Genomic DNA, 14,115 nt, shown 5'->3' on the forward strand with positions numbered 1-14,115 from the left:
CGAACAATAATGACGAGTTGATGAAGAAATTCAACTAAAATTATATAAAAATTTATATAACATATATTTACTGATCCAACGAAGTTAGATGAGGCGTAAGGTCTAAGGAAAACCGAAGCTGGAATCGCTGTGGAGAAATAATTTCACATTCATTATACAAATAATACAGAGTAATGTATTTTATATTTTTTTACATATATGTGTATACATTCATACATCCATACATATACATGAATAAGGTAAAATAACTTTCTAAGAGAAAAAAAGGCTACGAGATTTAACTTAACTATTTTACCCAGTAGTCTTACCGTCCAAGCTTACTCCACCTTGACCAACATATCATTTTGTTCTTTTTTTATGTATACACGTATATAAATAAATATATTTCTTACTTTTTATCTTCTTTTATAACGTATATACATATATATATATATATATTTATATAAAAATATATTTTTTAAATCGATTTTTATGTTTTCATTCTTTTCTATATAGTGGAATGAGAGAAATTTAAAATATGACACAGCGACATTTTCCAATGCTAACTAACAATTACATTGTATTTCAGACCGATCCTAAATTCATGCTACCTCGCGTATTACAAATTTGCATTAAAAATTTTTACATTTTACATCGTAAAGATTCAAATGCTGTTGTAATACCAGAAAGCACATTTGTTTGAAATATTATTTAACATCGATTAAACGTAGATTGAAACATTATAAAAGTCCACATATAAGTCCATACACACCCAGTTCGACACAAGAGCAGATCAGTTATATTACATCTCTGTTATATAATTTCGCATTTATTTACATTGTTGAGTCGAAATTATAACATATATAACGTAACTGATGCTCTGTGTCGACTGGACAATATCTATTTTCTTTTCTCGTTGTTATGTTTGAATAATGAAGCCTATAAGTTTAAACTGGTGACGCGATATTTGAGTTAAATTTAGAGACGCAAGGTTTATGATAAAAATTCCATAAAAAGTTTTACGAAATACATATAATTAATCATCTTATTAAATTTTAATACATACATTCTAATACACTTGCTACTCACAACAAATATAGGTATCTTAGGCCATTCATATTCGGAAAGCAGAACAGAACACCGGCCGGAACACTAATCGTTGTACTAATATTACCAGATCAAACTGCTCTGCTTGCCAATGAATATGTATACTACACACCCTTGAGAAATGAAAGAAGAATGAAATGTGAGTATATATTTGAGATAAAATGAAAGTAGATATATAAAAATCACTTTGGCCCTTGGAAAAATATCTCGTAGATAAGTTAACGGCCAACACGACTTACAATGTCGTTTCTTTCTTGTAACTTACAGTTTTACATTATTCCTAAGCAGAGATCTAGATCGAAATATTTCAATTCGATTACTATGTATTTTATACATGTCAAAAATGGCACACGTCTCTCTATTTACTTGTAGTATTCATATATTGGTCAAGTTTCACTTATTATTGATATAAATGTTTATACAGCCGTTTTTGGATAAATTAAATATAACACCAACTCGATTTTCAATTTATCGTGGACTAATATAAGACGAATCAGTAATTTAATTAAAAGATACCGAACACTGAATAACAAATTTGGAAATAATCAGAATCAATGAATGTTTATAAGTTACACGAATAAATTCAGCAAAAAAAAACAATTTATAAATATGGTAATTGATTTAAGATGCGGTTCGATCCAGATCCCTGTTCATAAAGCTTATAAAATCAATAGACGCTACATCACATATTATATACAGATACATAACATATATACTCCTTTTTTACAAAGATTATTTCTTTACGGACTTTTTCTCTTAAAAAATGCGTTTATTAGCAAACTGTGTAACTAAACCTATAAGAAGAACAGACTGCGCATTTCAATGGGTGCATTCAGCAGAAAAAACAGCTCATAGTAAGCGCTCAGTGATTCTTTAATATTAGTTCTTGCCTTTGGTTCCTCGTTGGATCTATACGTATAAACCAATCATATTAGAGAATCTCACTAAGCTCACTAAGTTGCTTTTTGCACTGAATGCTCCCATTCACATATACCTGCTGTAGAAAGAGAAAGGAATCTCTGATAAGCTTACCTTCTCTTTCTGACTCTGAGATAGTGAGATTGAACTGTATTTACACTGAGTTTCTCCCTTTCCTAATCGACCTATCACTAAAGGAGAAGACGCAGTAGGACTCGCACTATTGGAGCAAAAAGTTACCCTTCTCTGATAGTGAGTTTAAATTGCACTCGTTTAAATTCTCTCTTTCCCCTAGCGGTCGACCAACTGACCAAATCGCTGAAGGGACCGAGACTAGGTAAAGGGAAAAGCTTGGTGTATGTGCAGTTCCGCTCATTACATCTTAACTCGATATTTTTGTTCCCCACTGTAAACATATTATTTACGATTAAGGTAAGAAACATGTCACAATTCTTGTTCCAATTCTAGCTAGTCCACTGTTTGTTGTCAATCTTAAAAGTCATTGAAGACATCTTCAACACTAGCGCTAGCGTTTGTATTTGCATTAATGTTAACGTCATCGTCTTTGTAATCGTCAGCGTCAGATGTGAGAAAGTCTTGAACATCATCAGCTCTCTCAATATAAGTATCTGCCAACTCGTCGGTCTTACTTGGTAAGGAAGTTGTTCTTCTTATCTTCGGTGTAAATTTGAAAGCAGCATACGTTCGCCTCAAGATGCAGGGAAACAACGGTCGTTTTTCTCTCTCAAACGCGATGCACTGTATTAAAAGGTCTTTGAGTTTTTTAGGTGTATCGGAACGCAGTTTAGTCAAATTGGGTGACAAGCAGCCACGTCCTACGTTATATATAATACATTGTATCTGGGCCCCTATGCCGACATACGGTATGTCACGGGCAAATAATTCATACATCACTATACCAAATGAATAAACATCACTTTGAAAACTATAGGGATTTTCATTCTCTCTCATTCTCAGGACTTCAGGAGCCATCCAAGGAATGGAACCAGCTAGCTGTTTTTCGTGATCCTTTATATCCTTTTCTTTCTTTTTAACCCCTTTAGTGCTGTCGTCGTCATTATGATCGTCGTCGTCGACGTCGTCATTTGTGTCCGGCTGCTTCTTATTACTTCTCATCACTGCGAGTCCAAAGTCACCGATCTTCACATGAAGCCCATTGTGAAAAAATATATTGCGACTCTTCAAATCCCGATGAAGGATGTTTCGCGCATGTAAATAGTCCATACCTTCTGACGTTTGTCTGCAAATAATTACAATTGTAATCATCTCAATTGGGTCTTCTTCCACGTGCAAGCGCTGGTACAGAGATTGTCCCTCGCACAATTGTGTAATAATCGCAAGATAAGGCTTGCAAATACAACCCATAAATGACAATATACGTTGATGCCGAACTTTACGTAAAACATTCACTTCATTTCTGAACATTTCTATCTGCTCCTGTGTGGGAACCTTAATTTTGAGTTTTTTTATTGCTACAGGTCCATGCCAGTCAGCCTTATAAACTGTTCCATAAGTTCCCTCCCCAATTTCATCCTCGAACGAAACATCTTCAGCCATAACTTTCCAATCTCTTACAGAATCTTGACTGAAGATACTATCTTCCTCGGAATCATTGGATCCTGCATCATCGACACATGGATTATCTTGATTAGTTGATTTCTTCTTGTGTCTTCTCTGTCGGCCGTATCTTCCATATTTTGCATTTCGCTTTTTTGTTATGACTTGGGTGCTCTTATCCACTTTAAGAGCATTCGATTTAGTCGAAAAAGTTCCTATTCTTCTGGAAATATCTCTCCGAGAGACTGAAGGTACGGGTACTGGTCTCGCACGAACTTGGACAATTCCTGTAGTTGGATTATTAGCTAATAATCTTTCATAATAAGCTTTTCGCCTTTTTACATGTTCACAGAGTCTTGACGCATAAGTTACACATTTTGTATGAAATTTTCTATTGCACGCTTTGCAATACAATCCATACAGGACACCTTTTTCGCAAAAATGACAGTAGCCTAATAAAAATGTATTACCCACGAAATGATGTGATAAGAAAACTGGAACAGGAATTTGTTCTAAAGTTTCCACAAATACTTCATTGCATTGCAAAGTTGAAATATCCGTATCCCAAGAGATAAAATATGTTATGCGATGTCTAATGTAAGCTGCACAGTCTTCCAGAATTAATTGCCGACGTTGCATAGGTTTGGCCACTGCTTGCCTTAAAGTAAGCCCTTTCGTTATTTTTACAGTGGTATGTTGATTGTTTGGGAGGTGTACCAGTAGTATAGTAGAACTTTTTTTAGTTTCTTTACCCGTTCTTTTTAATTTTTTTAATTTTTCCATTTCCAGTATTTTTTCTTGTTTATCTTCAAGTTCCATTTCTTTGCATTGTAATTCGTGTAGTTTATCCGTTCCTTCCATATATTCCTGTAGGTATTCTTTCTCTGGGAATGGTTTATCATCTATAACAGATAACCAGCGTTTGACAGCAGTTGCACAACAAGACATAACTTTTCCTATGTTATCTATCTCAAATTTCAATGACTTTTTTTGTAGAAGAAGAGATTGATACGAAGTCGAATGGCTTGCCGTTGATGTTGATGTTGATGTTGATGGAACTGCTAGCTCTGATGGAGTTGCTGGCTCTACGATCGACTGTCTACGATCGGCTCTACTGTCATCGTGTCCATTGGGTTTGATCATCTCATCCTCTTGGACAGCATCTTGGATTTCTTTGTGCAACAGATGGCTTGCGGCTGACGTTGATGCGACTGTCATCTGTAAGATTTCCAATTCTTCGAAGTCGTCAGAATCGGTCATGGTAGTCGCATCTTGGACTACCGTCCAAGTAATTTCGGGCTCTCTGCGCCACATTTTCAATTTAAATGACGAAGCTGTCGATGTTGATGCAGCCACCTCTGCAAATTCTAGACTGTCATCAAATTTATAAGGCTCCGTCATCTTATTTTCATCTTGGGTAGCATTCTGGGTCTTTGCTGCCATACGTTGAGGCACCTTAGTGGATACATTCGTGCAAAACCTAACTGAGGATTGTCTGTTTGAGGGGAACTTTCTATTTTCATTGTCGTTATCTTGAACGCACCCACACACTCCTCTTAAGAGAGCTCTAAATGCCTCTATTTTGCTCACAATAGTTCCTTAACTAATCTTCTAATTTCCCACTTTCTTTTCTGTTCTTGCCCGCACTTTGCTTTTCACTGTACAGTTGTCGTCTCACCGCGCATATGTTGATACTCTTCTTCGATGTACTTCTTGTCATAGGTTGCACGTGCTGCGTCGAATTTCTGTAATCACATAACGATATGCGACATGTAGTTACATTCTTTTGTTGACCAAAATATTTGTCATCTACAAGCTTAACTGTTTTCTTTTGCAACCAGCAACCACATTACATGATATAATATTGATTTATATAATATATAAATAAAATGAAAAATAAAAAATAAAACACATATATAACCCCTTTTTTTCTTACCCTTTATCTTTCCCTTGAAACTCGTTGGCGGATCTGATTAGATTGCGTGTGTGTGAAGCAAACTGATTTCTAAAAGCCTCAAAATCAAACTGTGGCAGGAACGAGCAATACGCAGATTTTAAAGGTCAGTGGTGCGCCGGTGCTGCTGGCGACCTTCGCAATATGATCCCCCCCTCCTACTTGTCACCTTGACCTCTTCACGTGCCCACACTTCTTCTCCCTTTCCCCTTCGCCCTTCCATTCCACCTTCTCCCTTTGTTGTCCAAAATATCGTAATTGACACGAGAATTAGCGAAAAAAACGATAATCACTCGAGAATCGCCAATGCAAAAATTTCCGCCAGCGAATGTTAACCATCCCGATCGATCGGACGATATATGGCTCCATTTGTACGAAGTCCACGGAATATCCGAGATGAGCGCAGCGGAACGCGTTAAAAGTTCATGTACCAGTAATCTACGATTAGTCCCCAGCACAGCCCCGACTGTTGTTCCTTCGCAGGTTTAACGCTTCGCCGTGCATCTTGACGTGCACCCGATCGATGAAGCGTTTAAATTTAGATCTTGTTACGTCGTCATAGCATTTCATGACTTTTGGCTGTCGGCCGCGTTTGACAAAGAGAATTGGCGGTATCGTTGCCACTGCTGATTATCCCGACCACCCATTCGATCAGCAACGATTCGAGCACTAAACCGCACTGCAAATTCAAGTTCACGGGCAGGTTCAAGTTCAATTTTTCCGTAAACACACTTGCCCGTTCACGTAGCGCGTTCTCTGACGTCACTAGAAGTACGCTTTGACGTCAGAGGCTTGTGGCACTATCGCCGAGGCAACGGAAGGTCGCTCCTCCATTGGTTGAACTACATATACCTCCCTCCCCAAATGCGTATACCCAGGGCTGACAATTGAAGAATATTCGAGAACCAGAGTCAATGTACCCGACAAACAAAATCAATATAAGTTATTATTGTCAATCTATCATAATTTTTACAAATTCTTTTACTACGATTGTATTTTGTTTATAACTATTTCAGTTTTACATTCATTCTTTGTACATTGACCCAGTATCCTTGTATTTCCAATCTGTTATTATAAACTACCAAATACTTAAGTCTCGAATTCTTCAAAATGCATTACGAAGCAATTGATAACCCCGATATAATATACAAGCGATAGCTCGATGTGACTTGCACATGATTTAACATCACAAGTGATCCGAAAGCATTCGACGAAATTTTTGGGATCATCTCCTTTCAGCGATACCGTATTCGAGCCGAATTAACACGCTGCACAGTGTTGAAAATCTTTCGGAGAGTGAGTTAATCCGAGCAATCGAAAGGGAATTTTGAAAGTGTTGCAAATCGTCTCCTTTTCATATGGTCAACAGCTATAGAACTTCCATTGAATTTTCGCTAATTTTTATTAAAACATGGCCCTTCGAAGATATCAGAAAACAAGGCTCCAGGCGTCGGCGTTTGATCAGCCTTACTCTAAAACAAGGAGATCCACAATTACTTTTAATAATCGAACACCGCACTGCCAAACATCAAGTATCAGATATCCAATAGATGAGTCACAACAGATTAAGGGGAGAGCTTACATAGTAATTGAAAATAAAATTTGCGAATTTATTTCAGGCAAAGAAATAGAGTTCTTCGTTTAGATGTTATTTACGACTATTATATATTTGAAATATAGAAAATTAAGTTGTAACATAAAATTCATTTAAACTATAGAAGTTTTCTGTCATTGAAGACAGAATCGAAATTTTCGAATGCCTAGCATTTTGCCAAGATTCCGTAACTTCTAAAGAAGCAATTTGTTACATTTCTAGTTTAGCCATATATATCTTATATTTTTTTATAAGTTTTGTATTACAAATTAACTTTCTATATATCTGAAATATAGCAGTAAATAACATCTGAACGGAGAATTGTATCCATTTATTTCTTTCTCTGAAATAAATTTTCATTTTTGCCTTTAATTTGATTTAATTTGACGTCTTCATATTCAAACTTCCTGGCCTACTTTAATTCTAATAAATTTCAATATATAAATTCTTCTCACCTTTCGGTACAAGCACTCTAAACTTTGGTTTGCTCAATTACAGAGCAAATTTATGTCACATCGGATCCACTCCGATGAAATAAAATACAATTTGGTTATTCGGAGTTCAGACAAATAGATCATGTTGGAAAGTCTACCTGAAAAAGATACTCAATTTAGAAAAATGCCTTAATTAACCGATTCACTGATTTTGAAAAAAAAGACCGCCAACTTTTAGCCGGAATTGAATTAAATGAGAAGTCAACAGAATTATTGTGCAAAGCTAAATTATTTTCTGACAGTACAATCTCTGATAATATTTTGCATTCAATTCGGTTTCAATACCTATAGAGTTTAATCTACTCTCGCCGTAGTAGATAATTTTCTTTAGCGATGCTTGTCAAATTTATGGATAAAATGACTAAACATGATAGCGGTCTCCAAATTACTGCTACAACTTCTAAAAAAAAAAAATCAAATCTTTCGTCAAGCGTGCGAGATAACGACTATAAAATTAAAAAGAAAATACGATAAATCAAGAAAGATCTCATTTCAAGACTATCATATAAATTTCTCTTTCCAGAAATAGATAATATATTACTTCAATAGAAACGATTTATTTTTACCACAAGAAAAATTTCAAGACTCGGAAATACACTAATATATTCATTTGATGTGTTTTTATGTAAATACAAAAGTTTAGAAAACAAAAATTGTCGCTCGTAATTTTAAAAGCAAAAATTAAAGTTCATGCATTTGAAGATGATAAAATCCGTGACAAAACAAAGTGATACAACTATCAAGAGACACGGTAGTGTGAGTAGCGTCTCGCGCCAAGTATACGCGAAGCGAAACCACACCGTGACTCTTTTACGCGAACGCACGAGTTGCGAGTACCCGAGATTTCAATAATATAACGAGTGAACGGTGCTAAATACGCGCTAGGATAGAAACGGCACGCAAAATATGACATATAATATACCTACAATTTAGCTGAATTTCTCGCACAGTTCATCTTTTCTCTTTTTCTCTCCAATGTGAAAAAGGAAAAGAGGGAAGATGAACCGTGCAAGTAGTTCAGCTAAAACGAGCAGGCCTCTTGCTTCGAGTGAAAAGTTGGAGGAAACCCATGTATTGGTTCCATGTGGAACTGTACAATGATAGATCATAGATCTTGTTTCGCTATGACCAGTACCTCCAATGCAAATGAACTTATTATATTCCACATGGGTTTCCAACTTTCCACTTGAAGCAACGTTCATCTCACATCACTCAATGGGTGCGTTCAGCCGATACTCCGCTAGCCTAGCAATCGTGAGCAGTCGCTCGTTTTCGCTCGTTTCCTCTCTTTTGACCCAATGGATTAAATGCTTGCAGTGCGAAATGGAGATGTAGCGTCGTACGATTCCACATGAGTTTCCAATTTTTCATGCAAAGCGAGGTCCATCCTATTATTCCCTGCTTTTTGTGCTCAACCACATTATTATGTTATATACATTTTGTATTTCGTGCACTATTTCTATTTTAACGCACAATGGTTAGCACATGATCATATCATATAATGACAGATGTATCCTAACCTTAAAATATCTCAAATATTTTAGCGTTCTAATTACTGAGTTACAAGCGATGATTTTTGTATTTTTAATCTTCTATTATATATAAAAACGCAATCAAATAAGTGTACTTTTTACCAAAATCTTAGATGAATTCCCCAAACTAAATATTTATCTATTTTATACGTAGAGCAAGATTTAAAGAATGTAAGTACATTAAAAGTATATTAAAAGTGATATTTACACAAGAAATCTCTGTATTACCGCTGAGATGAGACGCCGGTAGTCATACTTCGCTCTTGCATATTCAAGATCGTCTTAAATGAGATCGAATGAGATCTTGAGACGCTGTATCACGCTGTATTTACGTGTACATACATACATATGTCCGTACGTTGCACCATATACAGCAGCAGTCATTTCATCGATTGAATGGAGCGTATACGCTTGTGCGCAGACTATCAGTTGATATGAGATTTCCTAACCTAAAAGAATGTCACTCTTAATGCATTATAACTCTTTTTACGTTTTTTCGAGCAATTCTTTCATTTTTCAAACCTTGTTTTGCACACAAAACACTATCAAATGATTATATATTATTACATTTTCATCAAAATCTGAGGTGAGAGGGTTAAACTAAATATTTATACCAAATTTTCTAATTTTGCTTCTATTGTTTCTACAATCAAAGCACATGTAAAATATCATATTCTTACCGAAAGCTTTCTATTCCACAGATATTTCATTCAGTGTTGTGGGATCTAAATGATCGAACAATAAATTGGAATAAATTCTTCAGAACAAGAGTGGTATGTGGTATACGCAAATATCAAATATAAGTACGTAATACGCATGCCATATGATTCGTATGTATGTACATACTTGGCCGGAAATAAACGTCTTTTTAAAGAATCTTTACATGAAATCGTTGGTATTTCGTATGAAAACTTTTGAAGTGCAAAGTGTTTGTGAGAGAGTCATTCGTTTAATTTTAATTAATTATTTATTATTACACCATACATTTAGCCGAAATAGATAAATTAATAAAAGTTTTTATATGGGCCGGTATTCATAGTTGATTCTTATTTTAAGACCGTCTTAAGTAATGTCTTAAGGCCATTCCACGTAACAAAGTTTTAGTTTTAATCGTAAGGCCGTAAGAAAATAGACCAATCACAGTCAATTATTCTCCTCAAATTCACTATGATTGAACAATTTCTTAAGGCTTAGGGCTTAAAACACCTATTGTAGATGAATACTTATCCAATTTATGCTAGGTCTATATACAATGCGAGTCGTAAAGTCGTGAGTAGTAAGAATTGACCAATCACAATCGATTATTATCCTATAATGTGATTGTGATTGGTCAGTTCTTATGACTCACGACTTTATGACTCGCATTGTAGACCTAGCATTAGGGCCCGGTTTACAATCAATCGTACAGAATCGGATGTCGCAATGCACCCGAGAATTTCTTTTTCGGAAACGAATTTTTTTCATTGAGAATTGAGAATTAAGAATTGAGAATTGGGAATTGGGAATTGGGAATTGGGAATTGATAATTGGGAATTGAGAATTGGGAATTGGGAATTGGGAATTTAGAATTGGGAATTGGGAATTGGGAATTGGGAATTGAGAATTGGGAATTGGGAATTGAGAATTGGGAATTGAGAATTGAGTTAAATTATGAGAGTTGAATAAATTATGCGAGGTCTACAATGCGAGTCGTAAAGTCGTGAGTCGTAAGAATTGACCAATCACAGTCGATTATTCTCCTCAAATTCGATTGGTCTATTTCCTACGATTCACGACTTACGACTCGCATTGTAGACCCCGCATAAGATTGAACCATGGATACCGCCTTAAGTCTTTTTTTCTTTTCTTTGATTAATTGGCTTTATCACTTGTACGTGTAATGCTACTTCATACTCGGACAGTGTTGATCGTTTGGTTACGTTAATTTTTTCTATCGCAGCTATTACGATATGTCGAAGCTCATAGCTGGAAAATTAGCATTAGTTACTGGTTCGTAACAGTTCTTTTTTATAGGTGGATAACTTAATTATTAGGAGCTTTTTTTGATACTTTAGACTTATAATTTAATTAATTAAATTATCAAACTTTAGATTATAACAGTTTTCCCTGAATAACTATTCGGTTTAAATTTTATTATATTATATTATATAAAAATGTATTTGTCAGGGCTGAGCAACTGTTACATAGCAATAATTACATTATACAAATACATAGATTGCATTTTTCAAGCGACTGTTAATGCTGAGCAACCATTACGTAGCAAGAATTAGATACAAATACATATATATCGCTTGACACTGACAGATACGAAAAATGTTCAGCACTAACAATTATATTTTTATATAATATATTCTTCAGTATTTATATATTGATAACGTGCCGTATCCAACCGAACCCTGGTTTGAGAGTACCACCAGACCACGTAACGAAAAGAATTGATGTGTTAAGTGTTTAGGTTCCATGCTTTATATTTTGATGAAACTACATTTATGTGATGTCTTTTCGTGTAAAAACGAAAGTTTGAAAAACAAAAATCGGCACTTGTCACAGTAAGACCAGTAATTAAGCGTTGAAAATGACGTATTTAGAGGTTAGAATATCTGTTTACCGATGATGAAATATATGAGCATGCGCTGTGTTGAGATTTGCGATAGAAATTAGCGCGCAAAATATAAAATGTAATATATAATTATAACATAATTTATGTGTTGATAACATTATAAGTAGATGTAATCTTGAAATCTGTGGCACAATCTTGACTTTTTCAATCACGTTATAGGTGCTGGAAGCGGTATCGGAAGAGAAGTATGTCGAGTTTTTGCCCGAGAAGGTGCCAACGTTGTCGCAACCGATCAAAATGTTAAAACTGCTGCGGAGACTGTAGCCACTTTGGAAGGTCCATATGATTCTATTAATTAATATCTTTATCCAAGATTGAAATCAATATATCAGTATTATTATTATTGCATTTGTAACACTAATATTTTTATCCAAGATTGAAATCAATATATCAGAATTATTATTATTGTATTTGTAACACTAAAATCTTAATTAACTAAAATTATATCAATTTTATTTTGCAATCCTCAGCAATTCTATTAATTCTATTTTACTCTATTTTACTCTGTAACTATTTATTACATTATTGATTCAATCTTTATTAGTACGCTCACTATTACAGGTGCTGGACATGTTGCATTGAACGTTGAGGTCACTGATCAAAAGAGTATCGAGACAGCATTTGATCATGTCTTAAAGAAATTTTCAAGACCACCTACCGTCATTGTTAATTCAGCGGGCATTGCGCGGGATAACTTTTTAGTGAAACTCAGCAACAGTAACTTTGACGATGTAATCAATGTCAATTTAAAAGGTACTTTTCTAGTTATGCAAACTGCTGTTAAAGCAATGATAGCGGCAAATGCAACCAAAAACTCTTCGATTATCAACATCAGTTCAATTATTGGTAAACTTGGGAATATTGGGCAAAGCAACTACAGTGCGTCAAAAGCTGGAGTGATAGCTATGACAAAGAGCGCTTCCATGGAGTTGGGACAGTATGTATTAGATATATATATTGATTACTTTATTTAAAATATTTCTTAACACACAAGATAAATATATTATATTTTCTACAGATTTGGGATTCGGGTGAACGTAGTACTGCCTGGTTTTATAGATACTCCTATCATTATAACTGTACCTGATAAAGTTAAAGAATTATTGATGAAAAAAATACCGTTGCAAAGAATTGGAAAGCCACAAGAAGTGGCAGAAGTTATCGCATTTTTAGCTTCTGATAAGAGTTCGTATGTAAATGGAGCATCTATTGAAGTTACTGGGGGACTACATTAAGTTTTATGAATTTTATTCACTATGAACTCGATTAATAATATAATATAACTCAGGAACAATCAGAAATCAATATAAAATGTTAGCAAATGTGACGAAACGAGATGTTGTCACAAAAGTGACTTAAAACGTGCGAGAGTGTTATTTTATATCTGACTGGCACATTTATGCTTTTACTTTTATAGTCAAAGGGAATGTTAGGCACATAGCAGAATATAAATATTACATGGGTAGGATAAAACACAGTGATATAATAATGCTCGTGCATATTAAGCATATTGATATACGGGATGTTCCGTCATGAAACCAACAAATATTACCAGCATGTTTGGATGATCATTGTAAGCAAATAGATGTTCCATGACGGAACATCTTGTGTATATATATATTTTTTTAAAGAAATATATAATATACATGCAATATATCAAAGAAAAGTCTGTTAGACAAAAGAGAAAACCGATTAAGACGGTCGATGTCTTCCTTTCATAGGTGCACTGACTTGCATCATCTTTAAAACTTATTCTTGAAATTGTTCTATTGAGAAAATATGTAACATTCCATCGGTCGCAATATCTGTGAGATAAAGTTTCTAACTTTGAGATAGCACTGTAGCTAAACAATAAGCAGTTGAATCTCTCTCCATATATCCTTTTCTTTTAAATTACAGTTTTGCACGTTTTCATGATCAGATGGATATTAAAAAATAAAAAGGTAGTTTAATCAATTCGAATATGGTAATAGTTTAATTAGAATATGGTAGTATCTGAAAGATACATACAATCATTGGCATAACTTTTCCAACTGCGACCGATAGTGTCAAGTCAGTATAATATTACAGATTAAAACTTTCTCTATTTGCGATGGAAAACTATTTCACTAACAAAAATCATAAAAATTATATTGATCATGCTTATTCACATATTATATATATCATATCTTAATATATTAAATATAAATTTTTTATATTGTAAGTATATATTTTTATCATATTAAAAGTATAAATTTTTATAGTATATTAAAATGTACAAATAAAATATTTGTTTACGAAAAAGTTATACTTGTTAATATTTTAAAGAAATTGTAGGAATAGCATACTATATTAAGAAT

The 14,115-nt window shown here is 34.4% G+C and overlaps 2 protein-coding genes across 8 annotated transcripts; one reads left to right on the forward strand and one right to left on the reverse strand.

The window, feature by feature from the left end:
• Positions 1-993: 993 nt before the first annotated feature.
• LOC112464588 (serine/threonine-protein kinase A-Raf) lies at positions 994-9,963 on the reverse strand. 6 transcript variants are annotated; one of them, XM_025031670.1, is made up of 6 exons: positions 9,837-9,963; positions 9,385-9,605; positions 7,910-8,024; positions 7,586-7,722; positions 5,519-7,008; positions 994-5,327 (listed from the first exon to the last, which is right to left on the reverse strand). In XM_025031670.1, exon 6 carries the CDS (start codon positions 5,023-5,025, stop codon positions 2,497-2,499), a length of 2,529 nt encoding a protein of 842 aa, XP_024887438.1. In that variant the 5' UTR covers positions 5,026-5,327; positions 5,519-7,008; positions 7,586-7,722; positions 7,910-8,024; positions 9,385-9,605; positions 9,837-9,963; the 3' UTR covers positions 994-2,496. The 6 variants fall into 6 exon arrangements, with proteins under 6 accessions (XP_024887438.1, XP_024887436.1, XP_024887435.1 ...); XM_025031668.1 differs by having other exon boundaries at positions 7,910-8,021; positions 9,365-9,605; XM_025031667.1 differs by having other exon boundaries at positions 9,365-9,605.
• Positions 9,964-11,021: 1,058 nt separating this feature from the next.
• Positions 11,022-13,607, forward strand: LOC112464615 (estradiol 17-beta-dehydrogenase 8-like). Of its 2 annotated transcripts, none has more exons than XM_025031729.1 (4): positions 11,022-11,145; positions 11,936-12,052; positions 12,338-12,713; positions 12,795-13,607. In XM_025031729.1, exons 1-4 carry the CDS (start codon positions 11,106-11,108, stop codon positions 13,009-13,011), a joined length of 750 nt encoding a protein of 249 aa, XP_024887497.1. In that variant the 5' UTR covers positions 11,022-11,105; the 3' UTR covers positions 13,012-13,607. The 2 variants fall into 2 exon arrangements, with proteins under 2 accessions (XP_024887497.1, XP_024887498.1); XM_025031730.1 differs by lacking the exon at positions 11,022-11,145 and adding an exon at positions 11,403-11,598.
• Positions 13,608-14,115: the final 508 nt, after the last annotated feature.

Source organism: Temnothorax curvispinosus, unplaced genomic scaffold (assembly GCF_003070985.1).
Source record: "Temnothorax curvispinosus isolate PA1 unplaced genomic scaffold, ASM307098v1 QBEX01014331.1, whole genome shotgun sequence".
Taxonomy (NCBI): Eukaryota; Metazoa; Arthropoda; class Insecta; order Hymenoptera; family Formicidae; genus Temnothorax; species Temnothorax curvispinosus.